Source organism: Simochromis diagramma, unplaced genomic scaffold (assembly GCF_900408965.1).
Source record: "Simochromis diagramma unplaced genomic scaffold, fSimDia1.1 OVJJ01000293.1, whole genome shotgun sequence".
Taxonomy (NCBI): domain Eukaryota; kingdom Metazoa; phylum Chordata; class Actinopteri; order Cichliformes; family Cichlidae; genus Simochromis; species Simochromis diagramma.
In genome coordinates, this window is record NW_024386801.1 from 18,662,567 (window position 1) to 18,682,715 (window position 20,149).

The following is a 20,149-nucleotide window of genomic DNA, read 5'->3' on the forward strand; positions in this document are numbered from 1 at the left end:
GTTGTCCTCCTTCCAGTACGCCGCATGCAGCCATTGCCACAACAACAGGTTCATTACCCGCCATTATTACTTCCCTGAAAGTCATCTATGCTGAAAATAGCTGCATCATTATTGTTGCTGCATCAAGTGCCTGAAGAAAAATACATGCGTGCGTTCCAGTCGAGGCTGAGAGAAAAGAATCCAGGTCCACACGTTGTACTGTATGCAGCGTGTTTCAGGTTTAATACTGGAGGCACGGATTCCTATTTGCCGATGTTTGCTTTCCCCTTCTTCTGCATGTATGATGAAGCCCCCCTACAATAAGAGACTGTCCTATAAGTCTATGTCTGTGTTTCCAGTTGTCATCGTCACAAATGTCCAACATTTTAAACAAACAATGAAGCAACTGTGACTGGCAAAGAGATTTTTAATTTACTTTTTCTGCATTAGTGAAAAGTAAGTTATAACATTATATCAATACATTTGTATTTTACCATGTTGTCATTTATTCATACATGAACCTTATAGGAGCCCACACTTAACTGTACATTAAAGATGGAAATATCCTCTCGCTGAAAACTGAAACCAATGCAGAAGAGCTTTAAACCTGCATCCTTTATAATAGCCACTAGAGGTGACTTGTGATTTCAGAAGGAGTTTATAGAAGTTTACTGGGAAACAAACCTACTACTCCTGTGGCCTATGACCTCTTAAACAGCTTTTCCAATGGGCTCCATTACCAAATTAGAGTCTTACTGAATAAAACATGTTGTTCCTTTAGTCCATTATGGTCCCCATTAGTGTGCAAAAGGACAGATAAATCAGGACTAATATGGCAATTGCTAAAATGCTCAAGTAAAGAATTCAAAAAAAGGACTTGATATCAGAGCTGCTACATCCTATAGGTACAGTCTGAGTTTATTCAAGAAAAAAACCATCCTTTGCCGAATATATCCACTTTCCTTCGTCTGCACATTTCCAAATTTTCTGATCTTTGCCTCTCTAATTTTGTCTCCAACCTGAGCTATTTGATGTGCTCATTTCTAATATCGTCCTTGCGATCCCAATGCAAATCTGACATCTTCTACAACTTACATGCAAAGCCACATTATTGTAAGCAGGTCTCACCACTCTTAAGGGGTTTTTTTGTTTTTGTTTGTTTTACTGCAAACACTATTTAAATTAACTTTAATTTCAGTTTTTACCAGGAAATGAAAAACTGGATACAAAGTCACAAATCAGATTTGGAGTATCAATTTTTCTGTCTGACTGAAAAAAAATGTTATCCTATGACCACAAATGACCTATTATTGTGCAAATTTTAAAATATAAATCTCCTTTGCGTTGAAATTCGTATTCAATATGAAAATAATACCCACAGTTTTTTAATTGTATGAATTCCTTCTCCGCTAGCGGCGATAGCGAGCTCTTAAGGTAGAAAAAAGTTAGGGGGGAAATGATGCAGAAGAAGAAGTCGGCTGAAAGCGGAAGTTACATCAAATGTTATTATGGCGTCTCACATGTAGCTCTCCTAGCCTCTAAAATTTAATAAAACATTGTATAAGGGATTTCTGAGGTACGTATTATCGCTTATATTGCCGCAGTTAGCAGGTTTACACAGTTAGCACATTTAGCTCAGTTTACTCAGCTGTAGCTGACAAGAAGCTGCATTTCATCGCATCGTTAAGCCGCAGTGATACAGTAACCGCTGGTAGACAGAGCTAATAGGCGTTAGCATCAGTTTTTCCTCACTAAGTTCGTTTTTCTGGGTCTTCAGAATTGGGTTAAAGTAGTAGGACTTTAATTTTCGACTGTCCCGGCGTCCAGTGTGTGCGTTGGAGGTTAAATTCATTGCCAGAGTCCATTATTTCAGAAGTTATTTTGGGTTGCTGCCACTGACTCTTATTTAATCTTAGGTTGAAGTGAGTGTAACTGGATATCCAGGACCAAAACAATGAGCACTCAAGTAAGCAGTAAATACAACCAGCCTCATACTTTGATGTTTTCTTGTTGTTTTTCTCCGCAATTAGAGTAACTCTAAATTTGTGTTTTGATTTCAGTACAGCATTTTGTTCAAGCAAGAACACGGTGAGTAAACATGCTGGGTCCCACTACGTTATGAGTTATAATATAAGAACGAGTGTTTTTTTTTTTCTTTCTTGACAGTGTTGCAGTCTTTATCACGTTTTTTAAACTGAAAATTGTCTGTTTTATCCAATAGGATATAGTCGTGTCATGAAAACGAGATTGTCAAGCCTACCAACAATGTCACTAAAATCTTACATAAATTTTGCCAGAAGACAGTCAGTCTGCAGCAGTCTGATATCTTATTATTGTCTCCATCTTACAATGCTAAGCTGCTGTTGTGATTGAGCACTATGTAAATAATATTGAATTGAATATCTGCGGAATGGTTCAATGGGATCATGTTGGTAATTGCATGCAATCAGTTTCTTATATTACAATGATTAACTGTGATAAATAAGGAAAATTACACATCTGTTGCTTTCTGTATAGATAGAAATTCACATTTGGCAACCTTCCTGTTACATAGGAACAGAATACCACTCCCTCGAGTTGTGCATATTGACAAAGACTCATTCAGACTGATGGCAACATGCTGGGAGTCTGTCTGAATTGATAAATCAGGTCCCAGCTATTTGCAATTCTTCAACAATCTCTCTAAGAGTGATTGCAGTCACTCTCCCTGACACACGCACATGTAACGTGTTGTCACCGTGATAGAGCACCCCTTTGTTCACATTTATTTAATTTTTTCTGCATTTGTTTCCTCTCAGCACACGATGATGCCATCTGGACAGCAGCGTGGGGTAAAAGTGAAGCAGACGGCTCAGAAACCATCGTCACAGGCTCACTCGATGACATGGTGAAAGTCTGGAAATGGTATGCATTTTATTTAGACGATACTATTGCTGATCACACGTAAAACACTGTACTAACCTTTTAAAAAAAAAATAAAAAAATCAGAAGACATTTAAAAGCCAGTTTCCAGTTTGCTTAAATTCACTTTTTCTGCTCATCACTTTAAGAGCTTCTCTGGAGTTTATTTGACTTGACATGATCTAATAATCAGAGGTGGAAAAAGTAGAGACATTCTGTACTTAAGATATTTGTGTTACACAAGACTCCAGGAAAGGTTGAAGTACTGATTCAATTTCTTCTTTTCTTCTTTCAAAGTAACAAAGTAAAAAGTTGCTCTTTGGCGGATGTTTCTACCACATATTTTTATGCAAAGCTAAGTGAGCCTTGTACTCTATTAATGTAATAATAAAATATTAGAAGATGGGAATACAAACTTTAGCATGATTTTTAATTCTAATTGTGCTCAGTTTGAAATAGAAGAAAAAGAAGGAAATTTAAAAACAAAATAGCTCTGTTTTCTGTTGCTGCTTTGTAGAGGGTGACTTTGCCTCTAAACAGGCAAATTAGCACAGTCAGGGGTTAAAGTGGGGTTTTAGCAGGTGGAGGAACCCTAAAATTGGGGGAAAGAATCACAACTCAAAATAATTTCTGTTGAAAGCTCCAGTAGATTTTCTTAGTGTACAGGCTGTGATCAGCTGATCTGTGCTATTAGTCCTCTGTGGTTTACTGCTGTTTGTGGCTGTACACAGCTGAGTTCAACAAGATGTCAGCAGATGTTTCAAGAGTTTTCCTGGCTGATTTCCATCCTCTACACTGACACAACACCGTTTACTGTCTTTACATTAGACTGTTTAAAGTTGGTATGAAGGTAGAATTCAGTGAAGGAGTCTCAGCATCGTCAGTTTAACTTCAGATTAATCTCTACTGCCCTTTGTAGCAGAGATATACATAAGGTCACCATGAAACCAAAGCCACTGTGCACCAGACACACACTTTAAATCGTCACTGTACAGCACACAGACCTGTTTATCCTGCATTAACCTGCAGAAGATTTTCATGCAACCTTTAAATAGCACAGTTAGTCTACTTCAGCTTGTTTTGCAGCACATTTCACAATATGAAAAAACATGATGTCACATGTGCAGACTCAAAAAGTGATTTAAAAGCACAAGGTCTTAAGCTTTAAATGAGCAGCCCTTACATTTAAATCTGACCTCTCTTCTTCCTCTCCTGTCTTGTCTTTCTTATTTTCTCCATCTCTGAGTGAAGTTAGCTCTCATTCAGTCCCTGTGAAGTACAGCAGCTGGACCTTTAGCTGCAACACACTGTGAGAGAAACTGCACACAAACAGTTTGTGTGTTTGCTGATGTTTGTTGAGCTGATAGAAACGCTGCATTTGAAATTACCTGACACTTAAAAGAAAGTCAGTGTCTTTATGCTCCTCTTCTGTAGGGCTAGCTAGATGCCGAATTACCCCAACCACAAACTTATGGACACCTGAAGTTTTGGTGTTGTGCCAAAAAAACCCAAAAAAAACCCCACCACCCACTTAACCCCTGACTTTGGCACATGTCATCTCTTTTTATGCAACATCTCCTGGATGATTAAGACACAAACAGAACTGCCTGTCATGTGTCACTAATTAGTCTCAAATCAGTTTGATTTTTGCCCGCAGTGACGTGAAATAATTACTAACTTCAGATTTGTTCAAGCAAAGCTAATGAGCCTGTTTTGAAAATGTAAGGAGTAGAAAGTACAGATATTTGTTTAAAAATGTGGGGAGTAAAAGTAAAAAGTAGTCAGAAAAAAGTACTCTACTCAAGTAAAGTACAGATACCTGAAAACTGTACTTAAGTACAGTAATGGAGTATTTTCACTCCATTACTTCCCACTTCTGCAAATAATCTCAGTGTCGTGCTGTCCGTGCAGGTCAGATGAGAAGCTGGAGCTGCAGTGGACGCTGGAGGGCCACCAGCTGGGGGTGGTGTCAGTAGACATCAGTCACAATGGGGCCATCGCTGCCTCCAGCTCCCTCGACGCACACATCCGTCTCTGGGACCTCGAGTCTGGGAAACAGATAAAGTCGATGGACGCTGGGACCAGGTAAGACCCGACCTCACACACTTTGTTTGCTGCTGCCTTTTTTACCACTTGCACTTAAGTGAGGTCACTACAGAGCAAACTGTTGCCCAGTTTATATTCAACAAACGTGCAGAGGATGGTAGCTTGCCTGCTCTGCTGTGCAGTCTATACATGTTTGTTTCATTTTTTTGTACACTCACCTTCCAGGAACACTTACACCCAGAAATGTCCGCTCTGTTGTGTATCTTCAGCCCAGCTGTTCTTCATGTCACTTTACATTAGTGACACTCTGTTTCACTCAGCAGGCGGTTCTATTGCAGACTTTTTCTTTATTCCCTCCTTAAGACAATTTATTTCACTGTTCTAACTCTTTGTTTCCTTGCTATTTTTATGAATTGATGTTATATTGATCGGATTCTTTAATGATCTTTACATTAGTGAACAAAGCGCTCGTTTGGTTAAAAGTAGACTTGTGAAAACACCTGAAGCTGTGACACAACGGGGCCATCGCTGCCTCCAGCTCCCTCGATGCACGCATCCATCTCTGCACTCATCCATTCAGGTCCTGTACAGATAGTGTGAAGGTTTAGAAACTGCAAGATTACTCTTAGAGCTTTTTCCCATATCATTTTAATAAAAGTAATCCAGGCGCCAACACTTAATCGGTTCTTCCTCCACAACTTTGATAAAGTTCTCCCTTTATCAAAGGTTTGATAAAGCTTTGGGCAGTTTTTCTCACACGTAGCCCTGGAGCAGGAAATAGTTTGACCACATTTGCAGTTTGGGAATACTCGGTATAATCTTAGTTCCTGGGTTAACAGTGTAGCACACATTAAGATGCACTTTGCCAGGCTAATGTTTGATCTGCTGCTTTTGTATTTTCACTTTGATGATGTGTGAAAAAATCAGGGTTGTAGTTCATTTGTGGAAATGGCAAACGAAGAGCATTGTGGTGATGCCCAGATTTAAGCATTTTTTTGGTTTTAATCTTTTTTTGCTCTCCTCTGTAGTGGATGCATGGACGGTGGCCTTCTCACCAGACTCCAAGTACATTGCCACAGGAAGCCATCTTGGCAAGGTTAACATCTTTGGTGTAGACAGCGGAAAGAAGGAATATTCTTTGGACACGCGAGGAAAATTCATCCTGAGCATAGCTTATGTAAGGAGCTGTAAATTCTGGTTTTGGTCAGCTCGGTGGTGTTTTGTCAAGCTCAGTCTCTGAGGGACAAGATGTCACCGCTTTAGTTTTCCAGTAACTCATCTTGATTTGCTCATTCACCACAGTGTATCCCTTTGTTTTACCTCTTAACTCATTCTTTCCAGGGCCAAAGGTTATATGTGATCCAGTCTCATTTCGCTACAGTTGTTACATGTAAAGTAATCAGTTTACTGATCCTTGCTTCTCAGAGCCCAGATGGCAAGTATCTGGCCAGCGGAGCTATCGATGGAATCATTAACATCTTTGACATCGCCACTGGAAAGCTACTCCACACGCTGGAAGGTTGGTTCAGTCATCAGAATTCATTTTAAAAGTAACAACCAATTATTTTCATTTCATCTCGTTACTCATTTTGGATGAACTCTGTGAGTCATCATCGATAATGATGACTAACACTAGTCAGGTTATCTGGTGAAAAATAAGTGTTTATTTATTGATTTACTTTCCTGTTTGGCCCTTTTATTGCTAAGAAATTGCAAAACAAGTTTCAGAAGCCAGAAATGACATATTCCTACTGCATTAGGGTTAGGGGTACTTAGACCTCACAGGTATGGGCCTAATTTATAGCAGGGACAGTGAGGCTATATATGTCCCTGTTGCTTTCTTTCAAAGCATGGCAGTGGTGGCATCATGCTCTGGGGCTGTTTTGCTGCCAGTGGCACTGGTACATTGCACAAAGTGGATGGAATAATAAATGAGGAGGAGGAATACCTCCAAATTATTAATTTACATCTCAATTTAACATCTGTACGGTCAAAAGTTGGACACAACTGGGTGTTCCAACAGCACAATGATCCCAAACACACATCAGTACTGGTTTTGGGATGGATAAGGCAGGCTAACATTAAGCCTCTGGATTGGTCTTCCCAAAGCCCCGACCTCAGCCATATTTAAAATTTGTGGACTAAAAGCAGCATTATAAGCGAGGTCAATGCCAGGAAGCCAACCAGTGAATGAAATGAATATTCAGTTTGTCTTTGTTGATTGTCAGCACTTAAAACAATGATAGAAAACACAGGAAAGCAGGATATCTCATATAGAAACGCTGGCACAAGGAATTTTCTGTTCTCTCTGGATGATAAATAAGCAAACACAGTTTAAAATTTAAAAGCTAAACATGATTAAATATTTTTTTAAATTGTGGCTAAACAGTGAAGGAAATGCAGACAGCATAGTCTTAAGAATAAAAAGGGCTTCAAAGTTTTTAAAATCCATGTCACAAAGATCACCAACATGTGTGAGGACTCTTACAGAGTGTTTACCGTCTCCGCAGGTCATGCCATGCCCATCAGATCCCTCACGTTCTCCCCGGACTCCCAGCTCCTGGTGACAGCTTCAGATGACGGCTACATCAAAATATATGACGTGTGGGTTTGGGAGCTTCTTCCAGACAGCAGCTTTAACTCTGTAGATGATATATGAGTTCATTGATCCTGAAGGACATGGAGTTAAAGCTAGCGCTACTATTACACAGCAAAGTTATGGTATAATAAAGATTACAATGCATTCTGTTTGCTTAATTAACTTTGCTGGAATCACTTCACAGGCAACACGCCAACCTGGCCGGCACACTAAGCGGCCACGGGTCCTGGGTTCTCAGTGTCGCCTTCTCTCCTGATGACACTCATTTTGTCTCAAGGTAACATGAAGCTCCTCGGATGGTAACACAGTGCTAGTTTATATCCTGATAGTTAAAAGCTGCACTTTGGTATAAAACAGATGGAAAAATCACATCTGTTATTACTTGGAGACATCGTGTGATTTAGAAGTTCTGCCTCCAGGTCAATATTTTCTGCTTCATGTTCACACAGGATAAATAAAGTGACGATACTATTCAGGAAAGAGACTTGAAACTCGATGCTGTTGTGCATGTGTTTGAATATAATGGCAGATCCACCCTCATCAGTTGTATGTCAGGGATTTCAAAGTCTGTTTCCTCATTCTGCTTTCTCATGCTTTGCTCTCCTCGTGTGAAACTTTAGTCAGTGAAAGCTGTTTTTCAGTTTCCACAATGCCGAGTCAAACTGAGCTGGCCAAGATAAAATCTGTAAGATCTTCTAATTTCTCCCCCCCTTTTCAGCTCGTCTGACAAGAGTGTGAAGGTGTGGGACGCCGGCTCCAGAGCATGCATCAACACATTCTTCGACCATCAAGACCAGGTGACTCTGCGTTTTTTCTCCTTTAACGTGTTAACAATCAAATTCAAAGTAAGAAAATCCTGTTACTGTCAGTTAAATCAATATGCCTGGTGTCATCCAGCGGCCCGTCACGTGACCTCTGTCTGATGGTTGAGCTGAGGGGAAAACCAATAAGCCTGGCTGTCATTAGATCTCTGGTTGACGCCTGTGGGCAGTTTGATCTGTTTTCCAACAAAGCCTTTAATAAAATAGCACGTGTCCTCAGGGACGACATCAGAGGCAGCTGCCATTATTGTTTTTGTGACGGCAAAACCAGAAAATCTACGGGGACAGTTTGCAGCCAATTAACTGCTCAGCTTCACTTTGTTCTCTGTTTAGACATTGGTCTTTTTAATCTGTTTGCTCTCTTCTGATTCATTTCTGCCTTCTGCACTGCTCAGTTAGGGTCAGGCTGCATTTTTTAGATATTTTTAAAGCTTGCGTACACACATGCACTTCAGCTAAAAAAACGGTTAGAAATACTGAAGTAGTGTTAAATTATAGTACGGTATACAGGGCTGTTGTGGTGTGCGTTGTCATACATATGCAGTGAAGGTGCTCAGAGCTGCCCGTTTTGATCAATCCTCCTCTCCACAGGTGTGGAGTGTAAAGTACAACAGCACCGGCTCAAAGATCATCTCAGCTGGGGACGACCGTGCCATCCACATCTACGACTGTCCCATGTGACGAGACACATCCAGGCTGAGAGAGGACCTCCACAGCTGCCAACTCAAATCACTTATAGAAATTGATAATGAAGGGAGGGAGAGATTAAAGCTGTAAATGTGATGGACTGTTTTGCACCGGCCGAGTGCGGTCAAATAAAAGGGTTGTTTTTGTATTTTGGCGTTCATCGCATTTCTTTCAGAACGGAGCGCTCTCTGTCATGAATCAGTTTCATGGCAGTGTCCGATTTGATGTGATATTTTTATTCATATATGAAACCAGAATTTTGAAACAGAAAATAGGCGTTAACAGCGCAACTGATGACCTTAAACAATCCATCGATAGATTGTACATAAAAGACGACGTCACCTTATTTGTTAGTCAAATCCAGTTGTGAAGCCTTGAGCTGAGCATTTTCTTCTTTCATCATCTCAGGGCATTTGAAACCAACTGCAACACTGCACGGTCAGTTCAGTAAGGACTTGTAAATCACGATATAGGTATACCTAAAGAATAACCTGCTTTTATTGTTCTTTTTGACTAAAAATGTACAAAATTGTTGTATTCAGTAAGTAATAAATATTAGCTCCCAAACAGCTTCTGTTTTCTCACCCAGGAGCTACATCCACCTTTTAGATATCCTTTATTTAAAATAGTGTATATATAGATAAAATTCTACTCTTTATGATGAAATAACTTTTTTTTCATTCATTCAATTCCATTATTCATGTGTGGAAATTTACTCATTGCTCAGTGAGTTTGGCAGCTTCATGTCAAAATCGTTGCTTTTGTTAAACTACCAAAGTGACAATCAGCAGACTTTTGTCAGCTCCCCAGTTCTGCTGCTGGTTGCTCACTGAAATTAGTGGATGAACTTTATGCTTCATGGACCACTATTCATCATTCATCTTGATCCTTTATCCTGCAGTTCTGACGTCACAGAACCTTCTGGCAAAAGGCAAAAAGAAACGTTTGGATGGCAAGCCGACAGGAGGTTATAAAGCTCCCTCTAGTGGGAGAAATTGTGTACTACAACCACAAAACAACACTGAGCCTCACCAGCCACTCTGGTGAATCCAAGTCCTTTATTACTTTTCACCAAATGTCCACAGGTACTCAAAGTTGTTTGTTTTTTTTGCTATTCATATTTGGCAGGTAGAAGGTAAATATCTTCCATACAGGTAAAAGTCCACTTTATGTGCTTTTGTGATACTGAAGGACATGTTGAGTCCACTTATGCACAGGAACACCACATTTACACTGAAAAACAATGTTTGCAAATGCTGAAAGAGTTTATTTAAAAAAATAAGATAAGGGTACACAGTATCAGGTGTCACTGAGATGTGGAGTTTTTTGGGCAGTAGTTAAGTCAATTCAAAACATTGCAGCTTTAACCGGAACATCACAGCTTACCTCACACTCATTAAATGACCCGTGAACTCTGAAGGCATTTACATAGTTTAGTTTTTGTTTGCTGGTGTGGTGCCAATGCCTTTACTGACTGCTCTCATTTACCCAACAGCAAAATACCACCTTCTGAAACTGAACAGCAGCAGATTTGTTCCGTATAAATCACATACAGGATTACCACAAAGAAACTACCAGATTTCCATCTCTAATGTTGGTCTAAAGCTCTCCTCACACCCACGTTTGCTTCCTAGAGTCAACCTACAAGAAACCAAAAGAAGCAGAAACTCTTTTCACCTTCCTGATTGGCCCAATCAACATAAACACGCATAAAATTCACAATGAAACCTGCATGACTGACTCCACAGACCACCGGCACATAAATGTCAGCTTACTGAAAGGAGTTAAAAGTAAGCTGCACATAATTATAATAGGCCAGGTTTCACAAGGACCTCTAGACATAAATATAACTGTAACAGGACACTGAGCACATTATAGTTTGGGAATTCTAGCTTGAATTTCCACTCTTGTGTATAATCTAATGACATTTGCATGTTATTTAGGCTTAAACTCCAGAGAGATCCTTTACACTGTTGTTGTCACTGGAATGCGCTCTGGTTACAAGCTCTCTTACGCTTTTTAGTAGAGAAACTAGGCCATTTGTCTCCAGACTTTGGCACGCTGAAATCCCCCTGCAGAAATATATTTGTTTTGTTGAGCAGCTCAGTTTTAAAATATGAATTCAGCCAACATACTCCAGCTAAGGAACAAGTAAAAACCCTGATTTTTCTGCATATATAATCATAAAAAACAAAAACAGGCCATATAGGAGCAATCGAATGTAGCATTTTCACGTTTCAGTGGATTTTCTAAAAGTAACCATGATTTCCTTTTTGAAAAAGAGAGTTTAGTTTTGGCAGAAATATTGGTTTCACTTTTAACTTTACATTCTGCAGCAGCAAACAGAAAAAAAAGACAAGATAAGAAAAGCTGTAGTTCCCTGGCATACCTACAGACAAACATCGACACGTGCGCTTTTAAAATGACGCTGCTCCATGTGGCGCCTGTTGAAATCTCTGAGCTGTTGGCTGCTGCGAGGCGGACCCTCCCGTCTGTTATCACCAGTGTCTGGACTCGATCAGGTCAGCTCGCAGGCTCAGTCTCTTCAGAGTCTCGTATCCAACCACAATGAGCACTGACGTGGGCGTGGAGGAAATGACGCGGGCAGACAGCCCCTTGGTCAGCCCGTACGCCCCCTCCTCCACCAGCAGCTGCTTGAATGTCCCAATAACAGACGTTCGTCCCTCCACCTTAAACAGACAGGACACATCACCTTTGCTAAGTGCAAATAAAACTTATCGTGAGGTTTAAACTCACCAAAACAACAACAAAACATTATGAATGCCTAATTTATGCTTGCTGCTGCAGTATGGACTGTGTCAGAATTACTGATTTATCCGTACAGGAGCTCACAGACTCCCAGACTATACAGAGGAACATGCTTTAACAACTTTCTGGAGAAAACTTTGAAACAAGATGCAAAGAAATTTCACAGATTTTGTCTCAGAGTAGAGCTGCTGCTCCTTCATATTAAAAGAAGCCAGTCGAGGTGGTTTGGGCATTAACTAGGAAGCCTAAAGATGCCTCCTGGATACCTCCTAGTGAGGTGCTTCAGGCATGTCCATAGAAAAATAAAGTTCTACATAGAGTTTGCTGACAAGTTCAAACAAAAATGTGTCACACAAAATCTTTATGTTAGTCTGGTCCACATTGAACACTCAACCAGTCACCCCATAATGTTTACTAGTCTTTGTGGCATTTAGTAGAGAAAAATAAAGGATTCTGGTTACATATTTATCATACTTCTTCTCTCACTACTAGAAAAACTCAGTTTGGTCACTCACTCACTGTGCACCATTTCCACATATCCTCAGGCATTACAAAGACCATGCACTAATGAGCTGGCAGCGTGAAATCCATTTTATTTGGATCACACTTAAAGGCATATTTGTGTTCTCGCATACAGCTCTGGGAGGTAATGTCTTGAAAAGCTCATGGATGCAGAGGACCTGTGAAACAGCTTTTAGCTTTAGTGTCACGCACAGCTGTGGGTTATCTGAGTTTACCTGGACTCTTGCACGAACAACATCCATGGGGTTGGTGATAGTAGAGGCGGTTACTGCTGCCATCGGTCCTGCAACAGCCTGCAGAATCAGGTGGGGGCACTCACTTGGTGCTAATAGGGATAACTGCTCTGAGAACACAAAAGATACAAAGTAAACAGCGTAAGGCCAAAGCGGTTCATATCCACAGGTTTTCCTGATCCAACTGTTGAAGCTGCGATCTTCATTACCAGCTTCCTGCCCACTGAAGACATCCTTCTGACTCTCTTGTATGGTTTCGTTTTTATTTTGCATACTGAGTATTTTACATGATGCTTAAAAAGTGACCTACCTGCATAAAAATGATAAAAAGGCCACCAGAGTGCACTGTTCGGGATGTACGTGAGCAGCGATGCCACGTAGCCCCGGTAAAATCCTCTGAAGCCATCGGCAGAAAATATCTGCACTGTAATGTCACGGCTCTGTCCGAAACTCAGTTTGTGCTTCGTGGTTGCAAGACCCACTTTGGGTTTGGCCTTGAAGCGTGTCAGGTGCTCCCCTTGTCCTTGCATCATCAGATGCTGTGACACTATGTCTATGGGCACAGTGATGGTCTGAGCCACCAGGGACGCCATCCCTCCTGCCACCACAGACTTCACTGTGTTGCTGGGCGAGTACTGGTTCACATACTTGCGCACCAACTCGTAGGTGGTGATGTAACTCTGTCCCGCGATCAGGGTTAGCGTATTGACCATGAAGCCACGATAAAGGCCGCGCACACCCTCCGTTCGGAGAATCTTGCAGAAGGCATCGAAGGTCCCTGAGTAGAGGCTCTTCCCCTTCTGTACTTGCAGGCGGGTGCGGATGACGCTGGCTGGGTAGACGGTGACCCTGGTGGTCAAGGTCATGAAGACACCCAGGGAGTAGAACTTCCTCTTGTCCAGGTCCTCCCATTCGATAATCTGGATTGCACCTTTCTGCTGCATGGTGCCGGCCTGGGCAGCGACGCACCACTAAAGCTGCAGATCAGCACTGATCACCATCCTGCCTGCAAGAACCACAACCACTCACCATTAAAAGTCCTGCAGTCAGATAAGAACACACGTATTTGTTCATTCAGAATTTAGACCCCAGATTACTGATAGGAGACATAACCATTTCCTCACAATCTCATGGGGAAAAAAACAAAAAGGAGCAAAAGCTGCAACTGCATTTTGGGACGTTACTTTTAGTGTGACTGTTTCATACACTTCCACTGAAAATCAACTGAGAAGAGCTCGAACAAGTGAATATCAGGTACTTTTTCCTTTAAAAGGAGACCTATTCTACTTTTAGCCACGTGGCTCTGGCTGTGAAAGCAGCTATCCCACTGACATGCTGTTCTAACCTTTCACCTCCAACAGGCAACCAATCAGAAGAGTTCCAAAATAAAAATACTGGCAGATGCCAGTGCGACCCCTCAGCCTCCTGGCAGATGCATCTATGTACATTTTTCTTGAGTTTTGTGTTCACGAGATTTTCAGAAAATTTGACCTCTGACCTTGACCTAGAAATTGAGGTCACCAGTATTCGAACCCCACCAAGATGTTTACTACGTGCAGCTATAATATTTAAATCCTTTTTTCTTGAGTTATTATGTTCATAAAGTTGGGTGTTCACGCCCCCCGACTGGCAGGGTGAACACAGTACCCCCTCCGCCACAAAAGGTTGTTCACAGTTCACAGGTGATTTCCTTTAAAAAATAAAATGCTGACTTTTAATGCTCTAGGAGTTTTCTTCTATCATCTTATTGTCACATGCTGCAGTATCTCTTTTGTATTATAAGTGAGCAAGCTACACAAAAGAAGTGAGTGCACCCTCTGCACCAGGACATAAATGTCAGTAAATCAAAACTATATCATTTAATCCCTGCAAAGCCTGAACCATTGAAATAATTGCCAGAGAGTTGTTGTTTTTTTCCCCTTTACTTTTTTTTTTTTTTTTTTAAACTGGAAGGGTTAATAAACCTTCTGACAAATTTTAAAAAAATAAAAAATGTAAAACAATTTACATACGAGTTCTAATTTACACAGTCTTACACAATTTGTGTAAGTTGCACAATCTTACACAATCTAGCTCTGGGGGCAGGGGGTAGTTGCTTCAGAGCAGAGGTTTTTCCACAGAATTTTCAGTGATAGCTGATAACGTGTAAAAGGGAAAACAAAAAACACTGTAAATCACACCTATTTGGTAGGGGTGCAACGATACACAAAATTCACGGTTCGGTTCGGTTCGATACTTTGGTGTCACGGTTCGATATTTTTTCGATACAAAAAAATATTCATGCCTTTTTAATTTGTCATTTATTAAAATTATAAATATATATTTTAACTCAAAAGTACAGTTTTTAAATTTAACCCTAACCCTTGTGCGTGTTTTTTATTTTGACAGCGAATGCGCACCTGCGGACCACTTATGTGCAGCCCTGGTTATTTAGCTCATCATATTGCAGCCACAGAAATTCTTTTGTCCATGAAACCATAAAGCTGCACTTTCTTTTTGCCTTATAGTCTGATTTGTCATAACTTCTCCGTTTTGTGGTAAGCTTTTCTTTGGCTGTCACTTCTTCACCCTGACCTGTCTTATTTGGCTCAGCAGAACTGAAATGCTTTTACACGCTCACTCACATAAGCTCAGCGATTCTCTGCGCGATCAACCTCTCACATGTTTAAGCTTGCTGCGGGAGATTTCACTTGTCATGTTTGCATAGTAAGCTAACGATTAATAAGACGATGTCAGAGGAATTGGTGCACAAATTATCATCACTCACAGATCAGTGCTGTCGCTCTCTATACACAGTTCGCACGATTGCAAAGTGAAAGCAAAAAAACAAGCGCAAATTCAAACGCGACTTCAATATGTCACATATTGACAGTGGCTCACCGATGCCAATGACATAATTACCCAGCTACATTTCTGAAAGAATGCAAAAGCATTGACATATATTTTTCCTACAATAGCCTGACGGGCAGGGAAGAGATAGATTTTGGTAGCCCGACTGAAAAAAATCGCTAGCTCCGGGACGTCGGGCTAGCGATATTGCAAGCCCTGTATCTGATTGAGGAATCACTCATCTTTGGAAAAGAGAGTTTATTACAGAGAAATGGCTCTTTCCAAAATAAAAGCTATACTATCCGCTTCTTCTGGGCTATATTCTCAGCAGCATAAGGAGAATCATGTGCTAACAGCTGTCTAAATGACTCGGCTAAAGTTAGTAGCATGCTTGCTTTTTTTTGTCTGCTTCCACTTGTCTTTGCACTAGGATGATGTCGGCGTAAATGTGCAGTCATATTCGTTGTGTTCCCACTAGTGCTTTCAGGTTAATCTCGTTGAAATGACCTTAACGCCACAACACGGCAAATCTCCGTTAACGAGCTACCGCCGATCGCTCCGTGCATGGGGCTAGACGGCAAACACGTTAACGAGCTAACTGCGCTAACACACTAGTTCACACCAATGTAATTGAGCATTGCATGGCACATCCAACATACTGTTTTACTTTAGTCCATGACTCGCTTACCTTCAGGGTCATACGTCACATGAAAACCAAAATAATTCCAAACGCCAGATCTGAATGAGGTCCATGTTGCAAGTAGAGATGGACCGATCCGATATTACGTATCGGTATCGGTCCGATACTGACCTAAATTACTGGATCGGATATCAGAGAAAAAAAAAAAAATGTAATCCGATCCATTAAATATCACGAAAGCACCTCACAAAACTTGCAACACGCCGTAACTCACCTCAGAACGTTAGCACGTCGAGCAGTATGCATCACGTGATAGAGCGGCTGTGGCATGCGGGACCTGTCGGTGGTCTGGATAGCATTTGGAGCTTCGCTAGCAACCCGGCATTTCATCTCCGACAAAGTTATCCCGAGAGAAGTAAAGCAAGTGTGTAAGTCCATCTCTGAATGTTTGTAAAGCATTCCTGCGTTAAGCTTAACAAACGACTGCCTCTTCTTACTGCTACTTCAATCCTGAAACTGCTTAACGATCAGCTGATCGGCTTTTCTGTTGCGAGTCCGTGTCTCTAGTTTGCTTTTGGCCCACTTTGCACCAGAAAGAGGAAACCAGCGGCTGAACAACAGCAGCACGTTTAAGCTTGATCAGCTGTTGTTAGAATGTATTTAATATTACTTTCTACTCGAGGATCTTTTTCTACGTAGCTGACGCTGGTAACTGTGCAGGGGCGGATCTAGCAAAGTTTAGCCAGGGGGGCCGATAGGGCATTAACAGGGAAAAGGGGGCACAAAGACATACTTTTCTTTCTTATTCTCATTTAAAATGTCTAGCTTTTAATAAATAATTATCTGACACCCAAAGTTTTAATTTGATGTAAAATTAATAGAAGTCCATTACTGTATATAGTAACTATTAAGTCTAATATACCCTAGTAAGCTATAGTACTTTTTCCTTTGGGAAGGTACCATCTGTGCAGTCTGCAATTTTGTTGAAGAAAGATGTTGAATCTATTTAATATTTCTTGAAAAATAATTGATTTCTGTGCATTTTTTTTTCACACTGCATCAAATTAAGGTTGATTACGTTGATTAAGCATCATGAGGTGGAGCGTGAGGGGTGGTTCCCTATTTTTTATTTATTTATTTTTGTTGCTGGGAGTTGGAACCCTATTAGTTAGGTTGCTTAATATTTATGCTAAGTACTCTTTAAAATACCAGAATAGGGAGGATGGTGTAGGTTTAAGTTTATTAGATTGATCAGTATTGCTGAACTATGAAATATTTTTTTTTGTATACAGGTATAACAGAATAGCTTTAGTGTAGTTGTTGTTTTAAACTTGAGTATGAACTTATACAAAATGCAGCAAGATATTTAAAAAACAGTTTTGTTGATTAAAAAACACTATATCGGATTCATATCGGTATCGGCAGATATCCAAATTTATGATATCGGTATCGGACATAAAAAAGTGGTATCGTGCCATCTCTAGTTGCAAGTAGAGCTTAACTTCTGTCTCGCTAGCTTGCCCTGCGCTCTTCCTTCTGACTATGCTGTCTGTGTTGAGCGCTCAGTGGATCTGCGCTCGACAGTGCAGCCTAGGCGGAGTAGTCGAACACAGATTCACTGAGCGCTCAACACAGACAGCATCGTCAGAAGGAAAATTGATAAAATAAATTACAAATGTTGTATTGTTCGATACATATGGTACCGAACCGAAAGCACTGTATCGAACGGTTCAATATCGATACGAATATCGTTGCACCCCTACTATTTGGATGCCATCCAAGGAAAAAAAATAACAACAACAAGACTCAAGCCTGCAGTAACATAATGTCATTTTGTCAGATAAGACCAAGAGTAATCTCTTTCACTCAGTAACAAAAGATGAAGCAACTTTTTCCATTGAAAACTTTGATGGGACCTAAATTCTCATCATAGATAAACTCAACTCCTTTTGAAGCTTACATAAGAGAGAGTTCTCTACAGCAGCAGTGTAATTACTCTGAGGTGACAGTTATTTTATTTATTTTTTTTAATTTATGTTTATTTAATATCGACTTTACTTGTTGTTGCACATCAGCAAACAAATCTAAAATTTAAACATGCAAAATGTTTGGCAAAATGACTAATTTATATCATCTGGGCAGGTCACATTAAACTAAAATTTTCAGCAGACACATACAAAATCGAAACAAATAAACAAACACAACCCAGACAAGACACAAATTAATCACATATATTACAGTATCCAAGGAGTCTGACACTAAGAAAAACAAACGGTGCCCACCCCTGTTCTGGTGCAACCTCTTAGAAAGAAAAACGTGGGAACGCCCCTGTACATAACGTCGCTTTTCAGTTATATGACGGGGGAGCAGGGAGGGGGTAGTTAAACTAAATAGACCTATTTGCGCCATGTACACTAAGACCTAACACGACCTTACGTCCACAACAAGAGTCGCAGCACTGCCCTGTGTGAACGTCTAATCGAACTTTAACTCCTTCAAAAAGGCTGGTCGAGAAAAGCGGAAGCACGTGCAAAGGCAGTGTGCACTTGCAGTTTGTTAGCTAGCAAACAACGCTACTGATCCCATGCTGTGCGAATTCGTCCTTTTTAAAGAAACAAGGATTAAACATAATCACCCACAAACACACCAACTAACCTTGCAGGCGGTCACGAAGCTCCTCTTCCGTTGCCACTGCTGCAAACCTGAGTTGTTTTCTTAAACTCGCACGGCCTGCTCTGCTACAAGAAGGGTCATGTCTTCCGTCCATCAGTGCTGCGAACAAATGTCCTCAAACGTGATAGGTCATGACCTGTGTTCTTCCGCAAACCGTTGTTACAACTCTGCTTAAACCTCTGCTAAAGAAATCAAGGGACGGAGAGTTGTTTGCTCTTTCAGGTGACCCCTATAGCTGGTATGTTTACGTAGTTACCTGCTTGTACGACGAAGATGGTGCCTTTAGGTCCTGAAAAAAGCGTTCGAATTCCAACAAATCACACACAACCAATGAGAAAATTTTAATAATGTAGAAGTTTTTACTCAATCAAAATGAATCCATAAACGTGGTTTATTGTTTGTTTGTTGTGTTTACCGGTGGCAGTCTATAAATGCACAATAAAGTTCTCACCTGTAACTGACAGTTAAAACTTTATCCTTGCATAGTCCGAGGCGCATTGAAGGTCGCAGGCACAGAGACGGTGGCGCTATACTGTCACGTGGGGCCTGTGCTTTTTAAAGTCACAGTGACTCATATTAGTGCTTCTGTGTGCACAAATGAATTCCTCATTAGTTCATGTATATAAACTAACTATGAAATACATTTTGAATAATTCCTGTTGGACATATGGGACATTTTTTCTTTGTTTTAAGCCGTCGCAATCCCACCTTATACTAGTTTAGAGCACAATTGATATATTTCACAAATATGTTGGTATCAGTTTATGTTGTATAATTTGCTCCAGTGTGAAAAAGCACGAGGTTTTCACCGAACTGTTTAATAAGTATGACCTCAGCCCAACGGAAGACCCAGTTGGGATAATCTTGAAATATTAAACAAATCAAATGACAGGGCCTTTTTAAAAAAAAGGTAAAATGCTTCAGAATATAGAAATAAAATGAGAGTGTTACCTTGGATGTTAAAATTATTGTTTTTATTAGAAATCACTATTTGGGTGTCAGTAAGCTATTAGATAATGAAAATTCCCCAGTCGATACATATTAAGGCAGTCTGCCAATCATAAGCTCATTCACCCTTAATTTTTACACTGCAATTACAATATTATATTATAATATTATTACAATATTTACAATCTGAATCATTACGTGCTAATTTACACAAAAACTGCTTATAAAAGATTCATCCAACCGTTATTCAACAATCATCCAGTTTAAGATCGGTGGGGGTGCGACCTATCGCAGCTCACTGTAAAACAGTCACAGTAGTATATATATATTTGGATGTTTCTTTGTCATCAAATAAAGGTTTGTCTGACATCTAACAACTGCACATGCATGGGATTAAAAAAATGATGCCATAAAATATTTATAGTGTATGCTCTTACTGACCCTGACTTACTGAGCTGGAATCAGTGGCTGAGGCAGGTAACAGCATCTCAACTTTTAGAAT

At 40.3% G+C, this 20,149-nt stretch overlaps 2 protein-coding genes across 3 annotated transcripts; one reads left to right on the plus strand and one right to left on the minus strand.

The window, feature by feature from the left end:
- Positions 1-1,412: 1,412 nt before the first annotated feature.
- On the plus strand, positions 1,413-9,181 carry wdr61 (WD repeat domain 61). The gene is made up of 11 exons (XM_040026329.1): positions 1,413-1,555; positions 1,896-1,945; positions 2,040-2,067; positions 2,778-2,883; positions 4,792-4,962; positions 5,953-6,103; positions 6,352-6,445; positions 7,437-7,530; positions 7,710-7,802; positions 8,244-8,322; positions 8,938-9,181. The coding sequence occupies exons 2-11, from the start codon at positions 1,934-1,936 to the stop codon at positions 9,025-9,027; spliced, it is 918 nt and encodes a 305-aa protein (XP_039882263.1). The 5' UTR covers positions 1,413-1,555; positions 1,896-1,933; the 3' UTR covers positions 9,028-9,181.
- Positions 9,182-10,072: 891 nt separating this feature from the next.
- On the minus strand, positions 10,073-19,217 carry slc25a44a (solute carrier family 25 member 44a). 2 transcript variants are annotated; one of them, XM_040026326.1, is made up of 5 exons: positions 19,151-19,217; positions 18,682-18,988; positions 12,868-13,563; positions 12,540-12,667; positions 10,073-11,723 (listed from the first exon to the last, which is right to left on the minus strand). In XM_040026326.1, the coding sequence occupies exons 3-5, from the start codon at positions 13,499-13,501 to the stop codon at positions 11,532-11,534; spliced, it is 954 nt and encodes a 317-aa protein (XP_039882260.1). In that variant the 5' UTR covers positions 13,502-13,563; positions 18,682-18,988; positions 19,151-19,217; the 3' UTR covers positions 10,073-11,531. The 2 variants fall into 2 exon arrangements, with proteins under 2 accessions (XP_039882260.1, XP_039882261.1); XM_040026327.1 differs by lacking the exon at positions 19,151-19,217 and having other exon boundaries at positions 18,682-19,064.
- Positions 19,218-20,149: the final 932 nt, after the last annotated feature.

Excerpts from the sequence above, each read along its gene's own strand:
- wdr61 (XM_040026329.1), top strand. Across the intron at positions 4,963-5,952 it reads AAGTCGATGGACGCTGGGAC|AGTGGATGCATGGACGGTGG; the intron begins CAGGTAAGACCC and ends GCTCTCCTCTGT. Across the intron at positions 6,446-7,436 it reads GCTACTCCACACGCTGGAAG|GTCATGCCATGCCCATCAGA; the intron begins GTTGGTTCAGTC and ends CCGTCTCCGCAG.
- slc25a44a (XM_040026326.1), bottom strand. The coding sequence starts at position 13,501 with ATGCAGCAGAAAGGTGCAATCCAGATTATCGAATGGGAGGACCTGGAC. Across the intron at positions 12,668-12,867 it reads TTTTTATCATTTTTATGCAG|AGCAGTTATCCCTATTAGCA; the intron begins GTAGGTCACTTT and ends TTGTGTTCTCAG. Across the intron at positions 11,724-12,539 it reads TTGTTCGTGCAAGAGTCCAG|GTGGAGGGACGAACGTCTGT; the intron begins GTAAACTCAGAT and ends TGTCTGTTTAAG.